Source organism: Pseudophryne corroboree, chromosome 2, assembly GCF_028390025.1.
Source record: "Pseudophryne corroboree isolate aPseCor3 chromosome 2, aPseCor3.hap2, whole genome shotgun sequence".
NCBI lineage: Eukaryota > Metazoa > Chordata > Amphibia > Anura > Myobatrachidae > Pseudophryne > Pseudophryne corroboree.
This window is the reverse complement of record NC_086445.1, coordinates 448,286,195-448,311,864: the sequence shown is the minus strand read 5'-3', so window position 1 is coordinate 448,311,864 and position 25,670 is coordinate 448,286,195. Positions and strand designations below refer to the sequence as shown.

The 25,670-nt window shown below is 45.9% G+C and overlaps 1 protein-coding gene across 3 annotated transcripts in view; it reads left to right on the top strand.

Moving 5' to 3' along the window:
* ZZEF1 (zinc finger ZZ-type and EF-hand domain containing 1) overlaps window positions 1-25,670 on the top strand; it is a 404,243-nt gene that overhangs the window by 73,659 nt on the left and 304,914 nt on the right. For all 3 annotated transcript variants that reach the window (XM_063953702.1, XM_063953701.1, XM_063953700.1), the window contains exons 8-10: window positions 77-255; window positions 1,923-2,021; window positions 23,316-23,407. In XM_063953702.1, the coding sequence (XP_063809772.1) occupies window positions 77-255; window positions 1,923-2,021; window positions 23,316-23,407 (370 nt within the window). The remainder of the gene's footprint in view (window positions 1-76; window positions 256-1,922; window positions 2,022-23,315; window positions 23,408-25,670) is intronic.

Below are 25,670 nucleotides of genomic sequence, written 5' to 3'. Positions count from 1 at the left end.
AGCATGTGTTCTGTCTTTTAATTCGGGCATTATAAACCCTACCCAAATGAATCCTTGTTATTGTGTTGTGTTTAAGCTGCTGCCCTACACCTGAAGTGGATTTAAATCTCCTGGCCTTTGCCTTAGCCAGAGGGAATGTTGCTAAAGTTATTACATCTCTTTGCACCATCATGGACAATGTGGATATGCAATACAAAGCCGCTTCTCTTATCACTTCTATGGAATCTGTTCGACTCAATCTACTCTATAAATATGGTATGTTGCTTCTGTAAAATGATCAAATTAACGTGGAATATATATCTTCATAAAGAAATAACCCCCCAAAATAAAACTGTATTTATTCATACCTATTTCATGACCTGTTTTTGAGTAGAGATATTTTGAAGTGCAGAACTAAACACAGGACAGTCTGTTCTATGCACTCTATAACAATATAGTTTGTAATAGAACAGCACAGCAACTCTGCTAGCGTCGGCCATCTCCCCTCCCCCCGCCCCCTAAAATCCATCTTCGTCGCAATGCAGCTAGGACGCACGAGGTTACTGCACTGATTAATCTGACATGCGACACATGTTTGACTACAGCAGAACTTGTACTGGGAAAAAAAGCTGCGGGTTCTACATTAATTTGTAGCACTTCAGTCATATACAGATTCAGAGATTCAGTCGCACACAGATATACAAGTGTCACATATTAAATTACGCAGTGCAGTCTACTTGTGCATGCCAGACCCACCGCGTTGCAACGAAGATGCATTTTTTTTAAAAAACACGATGCTAGCTAGAGTCTCACTTGACGTTGCAGACAACTGTATTATATATATATATATATATATATATATATATATATATATATATATATATATATATATATATATATATATATATATATATAATTTTTTTTTTTTTTTTTTTTGCTTGGTGTGCCCAAACTTTCAATCCCCACTATGTATGTATGTATGTGTGTGTATATATATATATATATATATATATATGTATGTGTGTGTATATGTATGTATGTGTATATATATATATATTTATATTGACAAGGTGTTTTTTTTTTTACTAATATCAAGCTTCCAGATTATACTGTACAAATACAAAAACATAATTTAATGTGCAAAATATATAGTATAATTAACAATACTCCCTATCTAATGGTAAGAGCTGTCGTTAAAATACCTGTTAACCAGATGTAATTGATACGAAAAGAAAGAAAAAAAAGTCACCCATGTCAAGTGGCAAAACTTTTATCGTATTTGTTTCTTGATGACCTTTTGCCTCTTATGAGAACAGGAGAATACACCAAAAAATAATTCATCTTCAATCAATCAGAGATCATAAACTGCAAACACCATACTACATTATAGTTATATTACAACACCTCTCTGTATGGTGATGTATTTACTCTGCATCCTTCTGGATACGTATCAATATTCTAAGTAGCACTCAAGGAAGAATGAGGATAGAAAACACCATAGTGTAATATGTACAGACTCATTGTAATCCGTTATTTGATATCCCTTTATAGGTCCAGTACAATTGAGGATAAAAGTTACCCATTAAAATTAAAAAAACAAAAACTAAGAAATCTGTCAAATTATTATTTTATTTAATATCTGATTATTCTTAGGAAGGTTCCCATCATCTACTTTAAATTTTGGGAATGTACACTGGGAATTGATCTCTCAGTCTTGGATTTTAAGCAAACATTTCTTATTTTAATTTATTTATTTATATAGCACCACAACGAGTCCGCAGCACCTTACAAAATAAATAACACAGAACAGAATGGGAAAAAAAGACAGTACAAAATATGCAAACATTTAATAATTGTTTCATTCAAATGCAAATGGTTCCCTTTTGTTAGCCATAAACTACTTTATTCTTGATGGAAGCTTAACATACCGTTTTATATTCCAGGTAGACCATTGCAGTTCACACTTATTGCTTGCGATGTCAAAGGCAAGGAAGACAAATCGGGGCCAGAAAACTTATTGGTGGAACCATGGTCAGGAGATGGTGTGTACTGTGTTACATAGCTGATGTGTTATGCAAGTGTTGTTACATATAGAAATTTAGCGTACACTTCAGTTATACCAGGAACGTGCGGTGAGCTAAATGGCTGAGGAGGCACTGGCTAGAACCAGTCAGATTTACATGCAATAAGGGTTCGTGTGGGCATTATACACAGGTGCAGCAGTATACAGTGCATCCGGAAAGTATTCACAGTGCTTCACTTTTTCCACATTTTGTTATGTTGCAGCCTTATTCCAAAATGGGATAAAGTCCTTTTTCCCCCTCAAAATTTTACACACAATACCCCATAATGACCATGTGAAAAAAGTGTTTTTGTGATTTTTGAAAATTTTATTAAAAATAAAAAAACGAAGAAATCACCTATACATACTGTAAGTATTCACAGCCTTTGCTCAATACTTTGTGATGCACCTTTGGCAGCAATTATAGCCTCCAGTCTTTTTGAATACGATGCCACAAGCTTGGCACACCTATCTTTGGGCAGTTTCGCTCATTCCTCTTTGCAGCACCTCTCAAGCTCCATCCAGTTGGATGTGAAGCGTCGGTGCACAGCCATGTTCAGATCTCTCCAGAGATGTTCAATCGGATTCAAGTCTGGGCTCTGGCTGGTCTACTCAAGGACATTCACAGAGTTGTCCTGAACCCACTCCTTTGATATCTTGGTTGTGTGCTTAGGGTCGTTGTCCTGCTGAAAGATGAATCCTCTCAGTCTGAGGCCAAGAGCGCTCTGGAGCAGGTTTTCATCCAGGACGTCTCTGTACATTGCTGCATTCATCTTTCCCTCTATCCTGCCTAGTCTCCCAGTTCCTGCCACTGAAAAACATCCCCACAGCATGATGCTGCCACCACCATGCTTCACTGTAGGGATGGTATTGGCCTGGTGATGAGCGGTGCCTGGTTTCCTCCATACATGATGCCTGGCATTCACGCCAAAGAGTTCAATCTCTGTCTCATCAGACCACAGAATTTTGTTTCTCATGGTCTGAGAGTCCTTCAGGTGCATTTTGGCAAACTTCAGGCAGGCTGCCATGTGCTCTTTACTAAGAGTGGCTTCAGTCTGGACACTCTACCATACAGGCCTGTTTGGTGGATTGCTGCAGAGATGGTTGTCCTTCTGGAAGATCCTCCTCTCTCCACAGAGGAGTGCTGTAACTCTGACAGATTGACCATCGGATTCTTGGTCACCTTCCTGACTGGGGCCCTTCTCCCCCGATCACTAAGTTTAGACGGCAGGCCATCTCTAGGAAGAGTCCTGGTGGTTCCAAACTCATTCCAATTACGGATGATGGAGGCCACTGTGCTCATTGGGACCTTCAAAGCAGCAGATATTTTTTCTGTACCCTTCCCCAGACAATTCCTTTGACTTCATGCTTGGTTTGTGTTCAGACATGCACTGTCAAGTGTGGGACCTTATATAGACAGGTGTGTGCCTTTCCAAATCATGTCTGATCAACTGAATTTACCACAGGTGGACTCCAGTTAAGCTGTAGGAACATCTCAAGGATGATCAGTGGAAACAGGGTGCACCTGAGCTCAATTTTGAGCTTCATCCCAAAGGCGGAGAATACTTATGTACATGTGATTTCTTAGTTTTTTATTTTTAATAAATTTGGAAAAATCTCATAAAAACTTTTTCATGTTGTCATTATGGGGTATTGTGTGTAGAATTTTGAGGGGAAAAAAAGAATTTATTCCATTTTGAAATAAGGCTGTAACATAACAAAATGTGGAAAAAGTGAAGCGCTGTGAATACTTTCCGGATGCACTTTATACTGCTAGAAATTTGGTGAGTTTTGATCACAGATGTGTGAAAAAGATAGGCAAGGGAGGTACTGCCTCACCTGCCATAGAGTTTTTACTATAAAAATTATTTGAATAGTACAAAGAAGATATTTCAAACAAATTCTTAGTATTTTCCATATATTTTAAAAAGTCAAATCTCTAGCACAAACGTTAGTATGACCGGAAAGGCTCTACCTCACCCCACCGCACGTTACTGAGTTATACTATCCATTAGTCACTCCTGTGTTGTGTTTAATTGCACAATGTAACCAGTTTATTGTGCTCTTAATTCCGCTTTATATTTCCCTTTAGGTCCAAGTATTGTGCTCCTTCCTTTGTGTGTGAGACTGTAATAATGAAGTGTACACTGAGCAAAACTGCTTTATTAGTATTAGTCTCCAATTATCCTTAAGGTTATTCTGTACTGACTCATCTTGTCCTTGTATTTTATTATTAATGTTATCTTGCCATTTCATTGTGGGGTTTAAGGACCTTATTCAAGTTTGTTAGTAAACCAAAAAATCACACTAATGGCAAAACCATGTTGTACTGTAGGTGGGGCAGATGTAACGTGCACAGAGTGTTCGATTTGGTTGGGGTGTGTTCAAACTACCCGCCCAAATCTAACACTCCCTGCACATGTTACATCTACCCCACCTGCAGTGCAACATGGTCTTGCCCATTAGTGTGATTTTTTTTTTTTGGTTTGCGAACTCCCTAAGTTTGTTCTTTGTATTAAGCACGTGTATATATATTTTCTCTAGCATCCATAAGGGATATTTGGGGAAACTAGTACGATGGGGTATAGACGGGGTCCAAAGGAGCCAGTGCATTTTAAATTTCTTCAACTGGGTGTGCTGGCTCCCCTCTCTGCCCCCTTTCTGCAGCTCCAGAGAGTTTTCATAAATTTATTTTCTCTAACGTCCTAGTGGATGCTGGGGACTCCGTCAGGACCATGGGGGGATAGCGGCTCCGCAGGAGACAGGGCACAAAAAGTAAGCTTTTAGGATCACCTGGTGTGTACTGGCTCCTCCCCCTATGACCCTCCTCCAAGCCTCAGTTAGGTTTTTGTGCCCGTCCGAGCAGGGTGCAATCTAGGTGGCTCTCTTAAAGAGTTGCTTAGAAAAAGTTTTTAGGTTCTTTATTTTCAGTGAGTCCTGCTGGCAACAGGCTCACTGCATCGAGGGACTTAGGGGAGAGAAGTGAACTCACCTGCGTGCAGGATGGATTGGCTACTGGACACCATTAGCTCCAGAGGGAGTCGGAACACAGGTCTCGCCCTGGGGTTCGTCCCGGAGCCGCGCCGCCGACCCCCCTTGCAGATGCTGAAGATTGAAGAGGTCCGGAACCAGGCGGCAGAAGACTTTCAGTCTTCATCAGGTAGCGCACAGCACTGCAGCTGTGCGCCATTGTTGTCAGCACACTTCACACAGCGGTCACGGAGGGTGCAGGGCGCGGGGGGGGGGCGCCCTGGGCAGCAATGTATAATACCTGTATGGCGAAAAATACATCACATATAGCCCTTGAGGCTATATGGATGTATTTAACCCCTGCCAGATATCACAGACTCCGGAGAAGAAGCCCGCCGAAAAGGGGACGGGGCCTATTCTCCTCAGCACATAGCGCCATTTTCCCTCACAGAAATGCTGGTGGGAAGGCTCCCAGGCTCTCCCCTGCACTGCACTACAGAAACAGGGTTAAAACAGAGAGGGGGGGGCACTGATTTGGCGATATGAATATATATTAAAATGCTATAAGGGAGGAACACTTATATAAAGGTTGTCCCTGTATAATTATAGCGTTTTGGTGTGTGCTGGCAAACTCTCCCTCTGTCTCCCCAAAGGGCTAGTGGGTCCTGTCCTCTATCAGAGCATTCCCTATGTGTGTGCTGTATGTCGGTACGTGTGTGTCGACATGTATGAGGAAAATGTTGGTGAGGAGGCGGAGCAAATTGCCTGTAATGGTGATGTCACTCTCTAGGGAGTCGACACCGGAATGGATGGCTTATTTATGGAATTACGTGATAATGTCAACACGCTGCAAGCCGGTTGACGACATGAGACGGCCGGCGAACAAATTAGTACCTGTCCAGGCGTCTCAAACACCGTCAGGGGCTGTAAAACGCCCATTTACCTCAGTCGGTCGACACAGACCCAGACACGGACACTGATTTCAGTGTCGACGGTGAAGAAACAAACGTATTTTCCTTTAGGGCCACACGTTCAGGGCAATGAAGGAGGTGTTACATATTTCTGATACTACAAGTACCACAAAAAAGGGTATTATGTGGGATGTGAAAAAACTACCTGTAGTTTTTTCTGAATCAGATAAATTAAATGAAGTGTGTGATGATGCGTGGGTTTCCCCCGATAGAAAATTATTGGCGGTATACCCTTTCCCGCCAGAAGTTAGGGCGCGTTGGGAAACACCCCTTAGGGTGGATAAGGCGATCACATGCTTATCAGAACAAGTGGCGGTACCATCTACAGATAGGGCCGTACTTAAGGAGCCAGCTGCTAGGAGGCTGGAAAATATCCTAAAAAGTATACACACACATGCTGGTGTTATACTGCGACCAGCGATCGCCTCAGCCTGGATGTGCAGAGCTGAGGTGGCTTGGTCGGATTCCCTGACTAAAAATATTGATACCCTTGACAGGGACAGTATTTTATTGACTATAGAGCATTGAAAGGATGCATTTCTATATATGCGAGATGCGCAGAGGGATATTTGCACTCTGGCATCAAGAGTAAATGCGATGTCCATATCTGCAAGAAGATGTTTATGGACACGACAGTGGTCAGGTGATGCAGATTCCAAACGGCACAAAGATGTATTGCCGTATAAAGGGGAGGAATTATTTGGGGTCGGTCCATGGGACCTGGTGGCCACGGCAACTGCTGGAAAATCCACCGTTTTTTACCCTAAGTCACATCTCTGCAGAAAAAGACACCGTCTTTTCAGCCTCAGTCCTTTCGTCCCTATAAGAGTCATATCTGCCCAGGGATAGATGAAAGGGAAGAAGACTGCAGCAGGCAGCCCATTCCCAGGAACAGAAGCCCTCCACCGCTTCTACCAAGTTCTCAGCATGACGCTGGGACCGTACAGGACCCCTGGATCCTACAAGTAGTATCCAAGGGGTACAGATTGGAATGTCGAGACGTTTCCCCCTCGCAGGTTCCTGTAGTCTGCTGTACCAATGTCTCCCTCCGACAGGGAGGCAGTATTGAAAACAATTCACAAGCTGTATTCCCAGCAGGTGATAATAAAATTACCCCTCCTACAACAAGGAAAGGGGTATTATTCCACACTATATGGTGGTACTGAAGCCAGAAGGCTAGGTGAGACCTATTCTAAATCTGAAATATTTGAACACTTACAAAGGTTCAAATCCAGATGCAGTCACTCAGAGCAGTGATAGCGAACCGGGAAGAAGGGGACTATATGGTGTCCCGGGACATCAGGGATGCTTACCTCCATGTCCCAAAATTTGCCTTTCTCACCAAGGGTACCTCAGGTTCGTGGTACAGAACTGTCACTATCAGTTTCAGACGATGCCGTTGGATTGTCCAAGGCACCCCGGGTCCTTACCAAGGTAATGACCGAAATGAGGATTCGTCTTCAAAGAAAATGGACGACCTCCTGATAAGAACAAGGTCCAGAGAACAGTTGGAGGTCGGAGTAGCACTATCTCAAGTAGTTCTACGACAGCACGGGTGGATTCTAAATATTCCAAAACCGCAGTTGTTCCGACGACACGTCTGCTGGTCCTAGGGATGATTCTGGACACAGTCCAGAAAAAGGTGTTTCTCCCAGAGGAGAAAGCCAGGGAGTTATCCGAGCTAATCGGGATCCTCCTAAAACCAGGAAAAGTGTCAGTGCATCATTGCACAAGAGTCCTGGTAAAAATGGTGGCTTATTACGAAGCGATTCCATTCGGCAGATTTCACGCAAGAACTCTTCAGTGGGATCTGCTGGACAAATGGTCCGGATCGCATCTTCAGATGCATCAGCGGATAACCCTATATCCAAGGACAAGGGTGTCTCTCCTGTGGTGATTACAGAGTGCTCATCTTCTAGAGGGCCGCAGATTCGGCATTCAGGATTGGATGCTGGTGACCACGGAGGCCAGCCTGAGAGGCTGGGGAGCAGTCACACAGGGAAAAAATTTCCAGGGAGTGTGATCAAGTCTGGAGAATTCTCTCCACATAAATATACTGGAGCTAAGAGCAAATTTATAATGCTCTAAGCTTAGCAAGACCTCTGCTTCAAGGTCAGCCGGTATTGATCCAGTGGGATAACATCACGGCAGTCGCCCACGTAAACAGAAAGGGCGGCACAAGAAGCAGGAGGGCAGTGGCAAAACTGCAAGGATTTTTCGCTAGGCGGAAAATCATGCGATAGCACTGTCAGCAGTGTTCATTCCGGGAGTGGACGACTGGGAAGCAGACTTCCTCAGCAGGCACGACCTCCACCCGGGAGAGTGGGAACTTCATCGGGAAGTTTTCCGCATGATTGTGAACCGTTGGGAAAGACCAAAGGTGGACATGATGGCGTCCCGCCCGAACAAAAAACGGGACAGGTATTGCGCCAGGTCACGAGACCTTCAGGCGATAGCTGTGGACGTCCTGGTAACACCGTGGGTGTAACAGTCGGTGTATGTGTTCCCTCCTCTGCTTCTCATAACCAAGGTATTGAGAATTATAAGACGTAGAGGAGTAAGAACTATACTCGTGGCTCCGGATTGGCCAAGAGGGACTTGGTACCCGGAACTTCAAGAGATGCTCACAGAGGACTAATGGCCTCGGGAGCTAAGAAGGGACTTGCTTCAGCAAGTACCATGTCTGTTCCAAGACTTACCGCGGCTGCGTTTGACGGCATGGCGGTTGAACGCCGGATCCTAAGGGAAAAGGCATTTCGGAAGAGGTCATACCTACCCTGGTCAAAGCCAGGAAGGAGGTGACCGCACAACGTTATCACCACATGTGGTGAAAATATGTTGCGTGGGTGAGGCCAGGAAGGCCCCACGAAGAAATTTCAACTAGGTCGATTTCTGCACTTCCTGCAAACAGGAGTGTCTATGAGCCTCAAATTGGGGTCCATTAAGGTTCAAGTTTCGGCCCTGTAGATTTTCTTCCAGAAAGAATTGGCTTCGGTTCCTGAAGTCCAGACGTTTGTCAAGGGAGTATTGCATATACAGCCCCTTTTGTGCCTCCAGTGGCACCGTGGGATCTCAACGTAGTGTTGGGATTCCTCAAATCATATTGGTTTGAACCGCTCAAATCTGTGGATTTGAAATATCTCACATGGAAAGTGACCATGCTGTTGGCCCTGGCCTCGGCCAGGCGATTGTCAGAATTGGCGGCTTTGTCTTACAAAAGCCCATATTTAATTTTCCATTCGGACAGGGCAGAACTGCGGACTTGTCCCCAGTTTCTTCCTAAGGTGGTGTCAGCGTTTCACCTGAAACAACCTATTGTGGTGCCTGCGGCTACTAGGGACTTGGAGGACTCCAAGTTGCTAGACGTTGTCAGGGCCCTGAAAATATATATATATATAATATATAATATATATATAATATATATATATATATATATATATATATATAATAATTCCAGGACGGCTGGAGTCAGAAAGTCTGACTTGCTGTTTATATTGTATGCACCCAAAAAGCTGGGTGCTCCTGCTTCTAAGCAGACTATTGCTCGTTGGATTTGTAGTACAATTCAGCTTGCACATTCTGTGGCAGGCCTGCCACAGCCAAAATCTGTAAATGCCCATTCCACAAGGAAGGTGGGCTCATCTTGGGCGGCTGCCCGAGGGGTCTCGGCTTTACAACTTTGCCGAGCAGCTACGTGGTCAGGGGGGAACACGTTTGTAAAATTCTACAAATTTGATACCCTGGCTGAGGAGGACCTGGAGTTTCTCTCATTCGGTGCTGCAGAGTCATCCGCACTCTCCCGCCCGTTTGGGAGCTTTGGTATAATCCCCATGGTCCTGACTGAGTCCCCAGCATCCACTAGGACGTTAGAGAAAATAAGATTTTACTTACCGATAAATCTATTTCTCGTAGTCCGTAGTGGATGCTGGGCGCCCATCCCAAGTGCGGATTGTCTGCATTACTTGTACATAATTATTGTTACAAAAATCGGGTTGTTATTGTTGTGGGCCATCTTTTCAGAGGCTCCTTCGTTGTTATCATACTGTTAACTGGGTTCAAATCACAGGTTGTACGGTGTGATTGGTGTGGCTGGTATGAGTCTTACCCGGGATTCAAGATCCTTCCTTATTGTGTACGCTCGTCCGGGCACAGTACCTAACTGAGGCTTGGAGGAGGGTCATAGGGGGAGGAGCCAGTACACACCATGTGATCCTAAAAGCTTACTTTTTGTGCCCTGTCTCCTGCGGAGCCGCTATCCCCCCATGGTCCTGACGGAGTCCCCAGCATCCACTACGGACTACGAGAAATAGATTTATCGGTAAGTAAAATCTTATTTTTTCCGTTTGTTAATTTCGGTATGCTGTCTGGACAACGGCATACCTGCGCCGTGGAAGTTAGGTGGTGGTGGGCGACGGTCACCGGCCTTACGAGGTGCAGAGCTGCTTCCCCGCTGTAGGACCACCGTCCTGAGGGGCTGTTTGTTCAGTGGAGCACTGCGCCTTGGCTGTCACAGCCGCAGCACGCCGCACACCCCTAACGCTGCCTCAAGGTGACATCGGTGGTGAGTACAAACCCGGGGCCTCGCTAGGGGTGTCCCCCGGTTCAAAGTGCGGCTGACCACGGGACCCTCCCTGTGGGGTCCCGGTAGGATCCCCCGTGTGTAAACTGGCACAAAATTGCTTGACTAGCACTTGTGTGATGTTTTAAGCTGTTTAGGAGACTTTGCCAGTATAAAAAATATATGCAGCTTCGGCGCCATCGGAGGGGGCGGAGCTTCCTCAGCGCGGGACTTGGGGCGTTTTGTCGCCTTCCTCTGCTTACTGCAGCATCTACAGCACACACAGCGCTTCCTGCCTCACAGACACGCTGGAAAACTGGTACAGGGTGTAGCAAAGGGGGAGAGCCGCTTATGTACACTATCCTGAGTATATTTAGGATTGCAATTGTTAGTGTTTACTGTGTTTTACAGAGCTGACAGGCTCACTGGGGCTGTGCAGCTCAGAGTGTGCTGGTATCATCCCTCTCTCTGTCTTCTCTCACATACAGTAGGGCAGGCTTGCATTATAACGGTCTGTGTGTATGTGTATGTTTTTGTACTTACTGTGAAATATGGGTAAACACAAGCTGTGCAGCATAAGCCACACCAGATTTTCCCCATTATCTAATGACTCTGTTTCCTGTGAACAATGTAGTCAATCTTCACAAATTAGTGAAGAGGCTGGGGGAGAGGGTCCAGAGCCCCACTGGTTAGGGGGTCTCTTAAGACTATGATGTCAGATATGTCGTCCAAGCTCACTGCTAATGTGCAGAAACCTCAGCTTCTGCAACAAGCTGTTGCAGATTTAGCTGCTAGGGCTGATGCACAACACCCCTCTCTCATGCAGGTACCCAGAAGCGTGGTTTGTCTGCACTGCTTTCTGATACAGATGATGATATACAAGATGATGGTGATGACCTGGATCCCGATTCTACTCAGGGTATTGAACCCCTAATTTTAGCTATAAGGGATGTGTTAAAGTTCCCTCTAGAGGATACTGTGTTTCAGCAGTCGTTTTTTCTTTGTACAAAACAAGCCCAATGTCACTTTCCCCGATTCTCCAGAGTTTGATGACTTATTCAGACAGGCCTTGAAAAATCCAGACAAATAATTCCAAGTCTCCAAAAAGTTTTTGCGCACTTTCCCATTTGCTCCTGAAGGTAGAAAGTTTTGGGAGAAACCCCCTGGCGTGGATGTCTGTCTCTCGCCCGTCTAAGAAGGTGGTGCCGCTTGCCCCGGGCTCCTTTACAATGAAGGATCCAGGGGATTAGAAGATAGAGACTACCCTAAAGTCTACATACACTGCAGCCGGCCTCTCACAAAGACTGTTCATTGCGGGTTGCTGGATGACCCATGTTATTCATTCTTGGGCCATTCAAATTCAGGGGGGTTCTTTCGGGGGATATACCCTTAGTTACTATGGTAACCCTCCTGAAGCACATTCAGGGCACTAAACGTGTCCTCTGTGATTCCTTCAAGGAGATGGGGAACATTAATGCTCGGACGTCTGCCATGGCAGTGTCCTCACGCAGGGCCTTGTGGATGCGTCAGTGGATTGCGGACGCAGAATCCAAACGTAGTGTGGAATCCCTCCCCTTTTCTGGGTAATGGCTTTTTGGGGTTGAATTAGATAGCTGGATTTCCAAAGTTACGGCTGGGAAATCCACATTTCTCCCCTCTGGAGCCCAGCCTGCGAGACGCTTCTATCCGGGACCGTCTCTCCCGTACTTTCAGTCTCACAGATTTCGATCGAAGGCCAGAGGATCCTCCAATGCGGCTAGAGGCACCAGAGGTAGGTCCAGAAACCTGCAAGCACCAGTTCTCAGGAACAGTCCACCAGTTCTGCTTTTGCTTCCACTAAGGCCTCAGCATGACGGTGCCCACCCACCCCAAGGGGATCTTGAGGTGGGAGCTCAACTGAATCACTTCAGCAGCATCTGGGAGACTTCCTGCTGGGATGCCTGGGTCAGAGAGCTCGTTTCTCAGCTGGAGTTTGACAGTGCCCCCCCCCCCCCCCCCCCCCCCAACGATTTTTCAAATCAAGCTTTGGAGGATATGCAAGTTACATTACAACAGGCTATCCGGAAGTTCGTTCAGTCCAACGTCATTGGGGTAAATTTACTAAGATGGGAGTTCTATCTAAGATGGAATGTTGCCCATAGCAACCAATCAGATTCTACTTCTCATTTATCTAGCACCTCCTAGAAGATAATACCTGGAATCTGATTGGTTGCTATGGGCAACATCCCATATTAAATAGAACTCCCATCTTAGTAAATTTACCCCATTGTTCCAGTACCACTACCGCAACGCGGCAAGGGTTTTTTACTCAAACCTGTTTGTGGTGCCGAAGCCGGACGGTTCGGTCAGACCCATTCTGAATCTGAAATCCTTGAATCCTTATTTGAGGGTGCTCAAGTTCAAAATGGAATCCCTGCGAGCAGGGATTGCGTGCCTGGAAGAAAAGGAATTTCTGGTCTCCTTGGATATCAAGGATGCCTATCTCCATATTCCAATTTGGCCCCCTCATCAGGCGTACCTGTGGTTTGCCCTACTAGGCGATCACTTCCAATTCCATGCACTGCCCCTCGGCCTGTCAACAGCACCGAGGGTATTCACGAAGGTGATGGCAGAGATGATGCTTCAACTCCGAGTCCAGGGAATCAATGTGGTCCCTTATCTGGGCGATCTTCTGATAAAGGCAAGATCCAGGGAGCTTTTGTTGCTCCATATCGACTGCACCATCCGTCTTTTGTCCGACCACGGGTGGATCTTCAACTTACAGAAGTCCCAAGGGGCGCAGCGCCAGGGTAGGTGGTCAGCCCACAAAGCCCTACTTCCGATCAACATTCTGGAACTTCGGGCGATCTACAATACTCTACTTCAAGTCTCTCCTCTACTCAAGGATCACGCGATCCAGGTACAGTCAGACAACACCACGGTGGTGGCATATATCAATCGACAAGGAGGGACAAAAAGCAGAGCCTGCATGCGAGAGGTGTCAGATACTACTCTGGGCGGAAAGAAATGCAATAGCCATATCAGCAATCTTCATTCCGGGTGTGGACAACTGGGAGGCGGACTTCCTGAGTCGTCACGATCTTCACCCGGGGGAGTGGGGGCTCCACCATCTGGTGTTGCAGCAGATCATCGTCCGGCGGGGTTGCCCACAAATAGACATGATGGCTTCTCGTCTCAACAAGAAACTTCCCTGGTATTGCTCGCGGACCAGGGACCCTCAGGCAAGGGCAGTGGACGCACTGGCGCTGTCTTGGCCGTACTGTCTGGTCTACCGGTTTACTCCTATTCCATTGCTCCCAAGGGTGCTAAAGCGAATCAGGAATCAAGGTATCCAGGCAATTCTAATTGCCCCAGATTGGCCTCGGAGGGTGTGGTACGCGGATCTTCTGGACATGTCCGTCAAAGACCCTTGGCCTTTACCACTCAAAAGAGATCTTCTTCAACAAAGACCGTTCGTCTACCTGGACTTACGGCGACTTCGTTTGACGGCATGGAGGTCTTGTGGAACATCCTAGCTCACAGGGGCCTTTCCAGGAAGGTTACTGCAACATGGTTCAGGCCAGGAAACATTTGACGTCAAAACACTATCATCCTATCTGGAGGAGATATGTCTCTTGGTGCGAGGAACGCACGTATCCGCCTGCAGAGTTATACTTGGGACGTTTCCTACAGGCTGTTGTGGATATGACCTTGCGTCTGGCTTCCATTAAGGTCCAGATTTCAGCTCTCCATTTTCTTTCAGATGAAATTAGCAGTGTTGCCAGAAGTTCAGACCTTCTTGCAAGGGGTACTCCACATACAACCTCCCTTTGTGCCATCTACGGCAGCCTGGGATTTGGATGTTTTGTTGAAATTTCTACAGTCCTCCTGGTTTGAACCTCTGATGACGGTAGAAGACCAGTACCTCACGTGGAAGACTGTGATGTTACTGGCCCTGGCTTCTGCTAGTCGTGTCTCAGAATTGGGGGCCTTATCGTGTAAAAGTCCCTACATGCAGCGGTCCTGCCGAAGGTTGTCTCCGCGTTTCACCTGAATCAGCCTATTGTAATTCCATCCACTTCTGACGCTTCTGCTCCTCCGGAGGCATTGGATGTTGCGTGTGCCTTGAGGATATATGTCAAGCATACAGCTCGGGTCAGAAAGACGGATTCTTTGTTCGTGCTCTATGATGCTCAGAAGAAGGGTTGCCCTGCTTCAAAGCAGTCCATTGCTCGTTGGTTTAGGCTTATTATCCAACAGGTCTATGTGTCGGCAGCATTACCTGTTCCTAAGTCTCTAAAGGCCCACTCTACTAGAGCAGTGGGCTCTTCCTGGGCGGCTGTCCGTGGAGTCTCGGCCTTGCAACTATGCCGAGCTGCTACCTTTTCGGGGATGAACACTAGAGATGAGCGCCTGAAATTTTTCGGGTTTTGGTTTTGGGTTCGGTTCCGCGGCCGTGTTTTGGGTTCGAACGCGTTTTGGCAAAACCTCACCGAATTATTTTTGTCGGATTCGGGTGTGTTTTGGATTCGGGTGTTTTTTTCCAAAAACACTAAAAAACAGCTTAAATCATAGAATTTGGGGGTCATTTTGATCCCAAAGTATTATTAACCTCAAAAACCATAATTTACACTCATTTTCAGTCTATTCTGAATACCTCACACCTCACAATATTATTTTTAGTCCTAAAATTTGCACCGAGGTCGCTGTGTGAGTAAGATAAGCGACCCTAGTGGCCGACACAAACACCGGGCCCATCTAGGAGTGGCACTGCAGTGTCACGCAGGATGTCCCTTCCAAAAAACCCTCCCCAAACAGCACATGACGCAAAGAAAAAAAGAGGCGCAATGAGGTAGCTGTGTGAGTAAGATTAGCGACCCTAGTGGCCGACACAAACACCGGGCCCATCTAGGAGTGGCACTGCAGTGTCACGCAGGATGGCCCTTCCAAAAAACCCTCCCCAAACAGCACATGACGCAAAGAAAAAAAGAGGCGCAATGAGGTAGCTGACTGTGTGAGTAAGATTAGCGACCCTAGTGGCCGACACAAACACCGGGCACATCTAGGAGTGGCACTGCAGTGTCACGCAGGATGTCCCTTCCAAAAAACCCTCCCCAAACAGCACATGACGCAAAGAAAAAAAGAGGCGCAATGAGGTAGCTGTGTGAGTAAGATTAGCGACCCTAGTGGCCGACACAAACACCGGGCCCATCTAGGAGTGGCACTGCAGTGTCACGCAGGATGTCCCTTCCAAAAAACCCTCCCCAATCAGCACATGATGCAAAGAAAAAGAAAAGAAAAAAGAGGTGCAAGATGGAATTATCCTTGGGCCCTCCCACCCACCCTTATGTTGTATAAACAAAACAGGACATGCACACTTTAACCAACCCATCATTTCAGTGACAGGGTCTGCCACACGACTGTGACTGATATGACGGGTTGGTTTGGACCCCCCCCAAAAAAGAAGCAATTAATCTCTCCTTGCACAAACTGGCTCTACAGAGGCAAGATGTCCACCTCATCTTCACCCTCCGATATATCACCGTGTACATCCCCCTCCTCACAGATTATCAATTCGTCCCCACTGGAATCCACCATCTCAGCTCCCTGTGTACTTTGTGGAGGCAATTGCTGCTGGTCAATGTCTCCGCGGAGGAATTGATTATAATTCATTTTAATGAACATCATCTTCTCCACATTTTCTGGATGTAACCTCGTACGCCGATTGCTGACAAGGTGAGCGGCGGCACTAAACACTCTTTCGGAGTACACACTTGTGGGAGGGCAACTTAGGTAGAATAAAGCCAGTTTGTGCAAGGGCCTCCAAATTGCCTCTTTTTCCTGCCAGTATAAGTACGGACTGTGTGACGTGCCTACTTGGATGCGGTCACTCATATAATCCTCCACCATTCTATCAATGTTGAGAGAATCATATGCAGTGACAGTAGACGACATGTCCGTAATCGTTGTCAGGTCCTTCAGTCCGGACCAGATGTCAGCATCAGCAGTCGCTCCAGACTGCCCTGCATCACCGCCAGCGGGTGGGCTCGGAATTCTGAGCCTTTTCCTCGCACCCCCAGTTGCGGGAGAATGTGAAGGAGGAGATGTTGACAGGTCGCGTTCCGCTTGACTTGACAATTTTGTCACCAGCAGGTCTTTCAACCCCAGCAGACCTGTGTCTGCCGGAAAGAGAGATCCAAGGTAGGCTTTAAATCTAGGATCGAGCACGGTGGCCAAAATGTAGTGCTCTGATTTCAACAGATTGACCACCCGTGAATCCTTGTTAAGCGAATTAAGGGCTGCATCCACAAGTCCCACATGCCTAGCGGAATCGCTCCGTGTTAGCTCCTTCTTCAATGCCTCCAGCTTCTTCTGCAAAAGCCTGATGAGGGGAATGACCTGACTCAGGCTGGCAGTGTCTGAACTGACTTCACGTGTGGCAAGTTCAAAGGGCATCAGAACCTTGCACAACGTTGAAATCATTCTCCACTGCACTTGAGACAGGTGCATTCCACCTCCTATATCGTGCTCAATTGTATAGGCTTGAATGGCCTTTTGCTGCTCCTCCAACCTCTGAAGCATATAGAGGGTTGAATTCCACCTCGTTACCACTTCTTGCTTCAGATGATGGCAGGGCAGGTTCAGTAGTTTTTGGTGGTGCTCCAGTCTTCTGTACGTGGTGCCTGTACGCCGAAAGTGTCCCGCAATTCTTCTGGCCACCGACAGCATCTCTTGCACACCCCTGTCGTTTTTTAAAAAATTCTGCACCACCAAATTCAAGGTATGTGCAAAACATGGGACGTGCTGGAATTTGCCCATATTTAATGCACACACAATATTGCTGGCGTTGTCCGATGCCACAAATCCACAGGAGAGTCCAATTGGGGTAAGCCATTCCGCGATGATCTTCCTCAGTTGCCGTAAGAGGTTTTCAGCTGTGTGCGTATTCTGGAAAGCGGTGATACAAAGCGTAGCCTGCCTAGGAAAGAGTTGGCGTTTGCGAGATGCTGCTACTGGTGCCGCCGCTGCTGTTCTTGCGGCGGGAGTCCATACATCTACCCAGTGGGCTGTCACAGTCATATAGTCCTGACCCTGCCCTGCTCCACTTGTCCACATGTCCGTGGTTAAGTGGACATTGGGTACAACTGCATTTTTTAGGACACTGGTGAGTCTTTTTCTGACGTCCGTGTACATTCTCGGTATCGCCTGCCTAGAGAAGTGGAACCTAGATGGTATTTGGTAACGGGGGCACACTGCCTCAATAAATTGTCTAGTTCCCTGTGAACTAACGGCGGATACCGGACGCACGTCTAACACCAACATAGTTGTCAAGGACTCAGTTATCCGCTTTGCAGTAGGATGACTGCTGTGATATTTCATCTTCCTCGCAAAGGACTGTTGAACAGTCAATTGCTTACTGGAAGTAGTACAAGTGGGCTTACGACTTCCCCTCTGGGATGACCATCGACTCCCAGCGGCAACAACAGCAGCGCCAGCAGCAGTAGGCGTTACACGCAAGGATGCATCGGAGGAATCCCAGGCAGGAGAGGACTCGTCAGACTTGCCAGTGACATGGCCTGCAGGACTATTGGCATTCCTGGGGAAGGAGGAAATTGACACTAAGGGAGTTGGTGGGGTGGTTTGCGTGAGCTTGGTTACAAGAGGAAGGGATTTACTGGTCAGTGGACTGCTTCCGCTGTCACCCAAAGTTTTTGAACTTGTCACTGACTTATTATGAATGCGCTGCAGGTGACGTATAAGGGAGGATGTTCCGAGGTGGTTAACGTCCTTACCCCTACTTATTACAGCTTGACAAAGGGAACACACGGCTTGACACCTGTTGTCCGCATTTCTGGTGAAATACCTCCACACCGAAGAGCTGATTTTTTTGGTATTTTCACCTGGCATGTCAACGGCCATATTCCTCCCACGGACAACAGGTGTCTCCCCGGGTGCCTGACTTAAACAAACCACCTCACCATCAGAATCCTTCTGGTCAATTTCCTCCCCAGCGCCAGCAACACCCATATCCTCCTCATCCTGGTGTACTTCAACACTGACATCTTCAATCTGACTATCAGGAACTGGACTGCGGGTGCTCCTTCCAGCACTTGCAGGGGGCATGCAAATAGTGGAAGGCGCATGCTCTTCACGTCCAGTGTTGGGAAGGTCAGGCATCGCAAACGACACAATTGGACTCTCCTTGTGGATTTGGGATTTCAAAGAACGCACAGTTCTTTGCGGTGCTTTTGCCAGCTTGAGTCTTTTCAGTTTTCTAGCGAGAGGCTGAGTGCTTCCATCCTCATGTGAAGCTGAACCACTAGCCATGAACATAGGCCAGGGCCTCAGCCGTTCCTTGCCACTCCGTGTGGTAAATGGCATATTGGCAAGTTTACGCTTCTCCTCCGACAATTTTATTTTAGGTTTTGGAGTCCTTTTTTTTCTGATATTTGGTGTTTTGGATTTGACATGCTCTGTACTATGACATTGGGCATCGGCCTTGGCAGACGACGTTGCTGGCATTTCATCGTCTCGGCCATGACTAGTGGCAGCAGCTTCAGCACGAGGTGGAAGTGGATCTTGATCTTTCCCTAATTTTGGAACCTCAACTTTTTTGTTCTCCATATTTTATAGGCAGAACTAAAAGGCACCTCAGGTAAACAATGGAGATGGATGGATTGGATACTAGTATACAATTATGGACGGACTGCCACGGTTAGGTGGTATAAAAAAACCACGGTTAGGTGGTATATATTGTAATACAATTATGGATGGACGGACTGCCTGCCGAGTGCCGACACAGAGGTAGCCACAGCCGTGAACTACCGCACTGTACACTGGTTGATAAAGAGATAGTAGTATACTCGTAACAACTAGTATGACACTATGACGGTATAAAGAATGAAAAAAAAACCACGGTTAGGTGGTATATATTATAATAATACAATTATGGATGGACGGACTGCCTGCCGAGTTCCGACACAGAGGTAGCCACAGCCGTGAACTACCGCACTGTACACTGGTTGATAAAGAGATAGTAGTATACTCGTAACAACTAGTATGACTGACTATGACGGTATAAAGAATGAAAAAAAAACCACGGTTAGGTGGTATATATTGTAATACAATTATGGATGGACGGACTGCCTGCCGAGTTCCGACACAGGTAGCCACAGCCGTGAACTACCGCACTGTACACTGGTTGATAAAGAGATAGTAGTATACTCGTAACAACTAGTATGACTGACTATGACGGTATAAAGAATGAAAAAAAAACCACGGTTAGGTGGTATATATTGTAATACAATTATGGATGGACGGACTGCCTGCCGAGTTCCGACACAGAGGTAGCCACAGCCGTGAACTACCGCACTGTACACTGGTTGATAAAGAGATAGTAGTATACTCGTAACAACTAGTATGACTGACTATGACGGTATAAAGAATGAAAAAAAAACCACGGTTAGGTGGTATATATTATAATACAATTATGGATGGACGGACTGCCTGCCGACTGCCGACACAGAGGTAGCCACAGCCGTGAACTACCGCACTGTACACTGGTTGATAAAGAGATAGTAGTATACTCGTAACAACTAGTATGACACTATGACGGTATAAAGAATGAAAAAAAAACCACGGTTAGGTGGTATATATTATAATACAATTATGGATGGACGGACTGCCTGCCGACTGCCGACACAGAGGTAGCCACAGCCGTGAACTACCGCACTGTACACTGGTTGATAAAGAGATAGTAGTATACTCGTAACAACTAGTATGACACTATGACGGTATAAAGAATGAAAAAAAAACCACGGTTAGGTGGTATATATTATAATACAATTATGGATGGACGGACTGCCTGCCGAGTGCCGACACAGAGGTAGCCACAGCCGTGAACTACCGCACTGTACACTGGTTGATAAAGAGATAGTAGTATACTCGTAACAACTAGTATGACTGACTATGACGGTATAAAGAATGAAAAAAAAACCACGGTTAGGTGGTATATATTATAATACAATTATGGATGGACGGACTGCCTGCCGACTGCCGACACAGAGGTAGCCACAGCCGTGAACTACCGCACTGTACACTGGTTGATAAAGAGATAGTAGTATACTCGTAACAACTAGTATGACACTATGACGGTATAAAGAATGAAAAAAAAACCACGGTTAGGTGGTATATATTATAATACAATTATGGATGGACGGACTGCCTGCCGACTGCCGACACAGAGGTAGCCACAGCCGTGAACTACCGCACTGTACACTGGTTGATAAAGAGATAGTAGTATACCCGTAACAACTAGTATGACACTATGACGGTATAAAGAATGAAAAAAAAACCACGGTTAGGTGGTATATATTATAATAATACAATTATGGATGGACGGACTGCCTGCCGACTGCCGACACAGAGGTAGCCACAGCCGTGAACTACCGCACTGTACACTGGTTGATAAAGAGATAGTAGTATACTCGTAACAACTAGTATGACTGACTATGACGGTATAAAGAATGAAAAAAAAACCACGGTTAGGTGGTATATATTATAATACAATTATGGATGGACGGACTGCCTGCCGACTGCCGACACAGAGGTAGCCACAGCCGTGAACTACCGCACTGTACACTGGTTGATAAAGAGATAGTAGTATACTCGTAACAACTAGTATGACACTATGACGGTATAAAGAATGAAAAAAAAACCACGGTTAGGTGGTATATATTATAATACAATTATGGATGGACGGACTGCCTGCCGACTGCCGACACAGAGGTAGCCACAGCCGTGAACTACCGCACTGTACACTGGTTGATAAAGAGATAGTAGTATACCCGTAACAACTAGTATGACACTATGACGGTATAAAGAATGAAAAAAAAACCACGGTTAGGTGGTATATATTATAATAATACAATTATGGATGGACGGACTGCCTGCCGACTGCCGACACAGAGGTAGCCACAGCCGTGAACTACCGCACTGTACACTGGTTGATAAAGAGATAGTAGTATACTCGTAACAACTAGTATGACTATGACGACGGTATAAAGAAAGAAAAAAAAATACCACGGTTAGGTGGTATATAATTATACAATTATGGATGGACGGACTGCCTGCCGAGTGCCGACTGCCGACACAGAGGTAGCCACAGCCGTGAACTACCGCACTGTACTGTGTCTGCTGCTAATATAGACTGGTTGATAAAGAGATAGTATACAACAATATACTACTATACTGGTGGTCAGGCACTGGTCACCACTAGTCACACTGGCAGTGGCACTCCTGCAGCAAAAGTGTGCACTGTTTAATTTTAAATTAATATAATATTATGTACTCCTGGCTCCTGCTATAACAACCTGCAGTGCTCCCCAGTCTCCCCCACAATTATTATAAGCTTTTATACATTGATGTGCAGCACACTGGGCTGAGCTGAGTGCACACAGACTGAGTCACACTGTGTGACTGCTGTGTATCGTTTTTTTCAGGCAGAGAACGGATATAGCAGAGAACGGATATATTAAATAAAAGTTAACTTAACAACAACTGCACTGGTCACTGTGGTAAACTCTGTCTGCACAATCTCTCTCTCTCTCTCTTCTAATCTATTCTAATGGAGAGGACGCCAGCCACGTCCTCTCCCTATCAATCTCAATGCACGTGTGAAAATGGCGGCGACGCGCGGCTCCTTATATAGAATCCGAGTCTCGCGAGAATCCGACAGCGTCATGATGACGTTCGGGCGCGCTCGGGTTAACCGAGCAAGGCGGGAAGATCCGAGTCGCTCGGACCCGTGAAAAAAAAAGTGAAGTTCGTGCGGGTTCGGATTCAAAGAAACCGAACCCGCTCATCTCTAATGAACACCTTTGTGAAGTTCTACAAATTTGATACCCTGTCCAAAGAGGTTACCCAGTTTGGGAAGGCGGTGCTGCAGCAGTCTCCGCACGTTTCCGCCCGTTCTGGAATCTTTGGGACGTCCCCATCGTACCTACTTCCCCCAATATCCCTTATGGATGTTACAGAAAATTGGATTTTAATACCTACCGGTAAATCCTTTTCTCTTAGTCCATAAGGGATATTGGGCGCCCGCCTCAGTGCGTGGACTTTTCTGCAGGTTCTTGGTCTATAGTTACCTGTTCAGCTGTTGCTGTAGTTGTTACCAGCCGTTGCTGGTTGTTGTATGTTAATGGTGTGCTGGTGTGTAAATCCCACCACCCTTTCTGTTATGTTCCTTCTCTCATATATGTCCTTTCTACTTCGGGCACGTTTTTACCTATAGGTGCCTGTGGGAGGGGGCATAGAGGAAAGGAGCCTGCACACCCAGTTGAAGAAATTTAAAGTGCGCTGGCTCCTTTGGACCCCGTCTATACCCCATCATACTAGTTTCTCCCAATATCCCTTATGGACTACGATAAAAGGATTTACCGGTAAATATTAAAATCCTATTTGCTATTCTTCGGGCAGTATTCAATTCTTTTCACCCCTTTCCACACCTGTTCTATTTCTGCTGACAGGCATGGTATAATCATTTCAGTTTGCTACCCCCGGGGTAGTGAGGGAGCATATCCCTTTTATGCAGCTAAACCTGATTGCTGTGGGTGCGATATGCACGATAACGGGGATCACTTTAGAAAGGAGATTAGGCGTGATATATCATTTGAATACCGCCCTACATATCCAAAATCTGTACTGTTAATTCACGTATCCGAATTTTAAACTATCCTTTATTTTTACTGCTGTGGTGACACCTATATTTGACCAAGAGTCTATTTGTCATTTTAAGGCTTTCTCTCAGAGACCGGGAAAACCAGGGCGAGCGTTATACTTTCTTCAGCAACTGATTCAGCCTTTCAGGTTACACAAATGAGAATTAGGGTGAGTTTCCTTTTTGTTTTGTTTTTTGTTTTTTTAAACAGAAAATCTAGTATTAAGTATATTTAGGTCCTTTCAACAGTGAAGGGTTTAAATGGATTGTTAGTTTAAACATATGGGCCAGATGTAATCGCGACTGAGTTTGGTGGCCGTGCGGGATGCCGGCTGAACTGGGACATTTTTGTAAAGGGGCAATCATTTACAAGACTAAATAATACCTTGTACATGATTGCCCCTTTAAATAAAAGTCCAAGTTCGGCCAGCATCCCGCACGGCCGCCAAACTCAGGCGCTATTACACCTGGCCCATGGTGTCTAATGACCACAAAGTAATCATCCAGTTGGGAATATTGAGGAAGATCTTTATATAAATACTGTGATGCAGTGGAACAGAGATTTGTCACCTGATTGACTGTACTCTAGATGCATTTGCACAATGCTGTAAGACACCACTATCTCGCATGTGCTGCTGTTTCCTGATTTGTAGAGCAAAAATATTTTCATTTTTAATCATTCAAGAAATTATACTGTCAAAACGCATTGAGAAAATATTCCATTGCACATGCAGGATATGCCCCGATATGCTTAAAGATTCTTACATTCATAACAAATTCTAGTTCGTTCTATAGCCTCAAATAAGTTTATAAATGTAATCCTGTGTGAGATGTGTACTGCATAGCTGCTGGTTAGAAAAATATGGGGCTGTTTACTGTAGCTTGGCACCGCTCACAACCAATGGCACGCGGCCCTCTACAGCAGGAAACACCCCCACTTCTCTTCCAAAACCTGTCAAAGGCAGCATGTGCAATTCTCCAAGAAGTTTAACATATCTCTTATGTGCAGTATGGGGTTTGCTAACATTGGACCTGATTCTGATTAATATGCAGTGCCGATGTTCACGCAACTCATTGATTATTGGCCGACTGCACATGCACTGTGATTGCACTGCGCACGTGCAAAGGTACCTTTCCAATGCACTCACAGTGCGGATTTAATCACCAAGTGATTGACGGGAAGCGACCGTTTAGGGGAGTTACCGGGAAGTGGCAGCAACAACTCAGGCATCGCGTTTGTTTTCCGGGCATGTATCTGCTTTCAGCTGCGATCATGTACATAGAAAAACATGGCTCCACCTTCACTACTACTCCGGTGATGATGCTTATGTGTATGCGCTTTTAGAATTTCATGTTCTCCGAGTTGGGGATACTAGGAGCACTTTGAGGATACAATGGATGAACAGGTGTACTGGCATTTTACATACGGAGACCTGTCTGTGCTCCTCCCTCCTCTCTCCCTCTCTCTCTCTTCCATGCTATGAGGCTGGAACCCTTAATCAGAGCATGAACCAAAGAGTAATTTAGGGGCTCATCCAAGGAGAGACATAATATGCATGGTAAGCCCTCACTAGGGATTAATATTGGCAGAGGGGGCTACTTCCGGTTTCAGATTTGGTTTAGAATTAGACCCAACCTTATTTGGTCTAGAATTGCAGGCAATGGTGAGCAAAAGTTCATTCTTGACAATTAATCCCTCCAGGCCTAGGGGTCCCAGGTTTTGATTGTTTCATCCCCAGGGTGGCACAAAGGTACTTTCAAAGTCAGCTCACTGTCTCTCAAGGTGGTTAGCAGAGAGGGAGATTGGGTACTTTTCATACTTTGGGCTCCATTTTGAATGGAGGACTGTTCAAGCCAGATTCTCTAGTGGGACCCCCACTGTTTCTCTTCCATGATCAGTAGTTTGATTCTACAACAGACTTCTGCGTGTGAGGCACCATGAGTTGAAGATATTACTTTGATCTCCTGGGCTCTCCAGATCATTTAGGTTTTGGTACTTTCAAGGCCGTGTTCAAGAAACGACAGTACAGAGGAACACACTTTTTAAAGTTCTCTTTTGGCGTGGTTTTAGACATCCAGACATGGGTGTTTCCGACAATTTAGGGTTCACCATTGCGGTGTTCGAACCCAGGACTGCCTATGCCAGTAGACAGGAGAGCAGTTCTGGACACCAATATTCAATATCTCATGGATTGAGCAGTTTAATTTGGGTACCAATACACTAATATGGTCAAAGATTTTTCAACTCTTTTGTAGTACCGAGGCCGGACAGCTCAGTCATACCTACTGTATATTGACCTAAAGGGAAATCAATCAGTACATCACTTAATACAAATTCAGGATGGATTCGCTGTAGTAAGTAATTGCAGGTTACAACCACAGGAATTTGATTTCACTGGATCTCAAAGCATTTGGCCACCACTTTAGGCATTC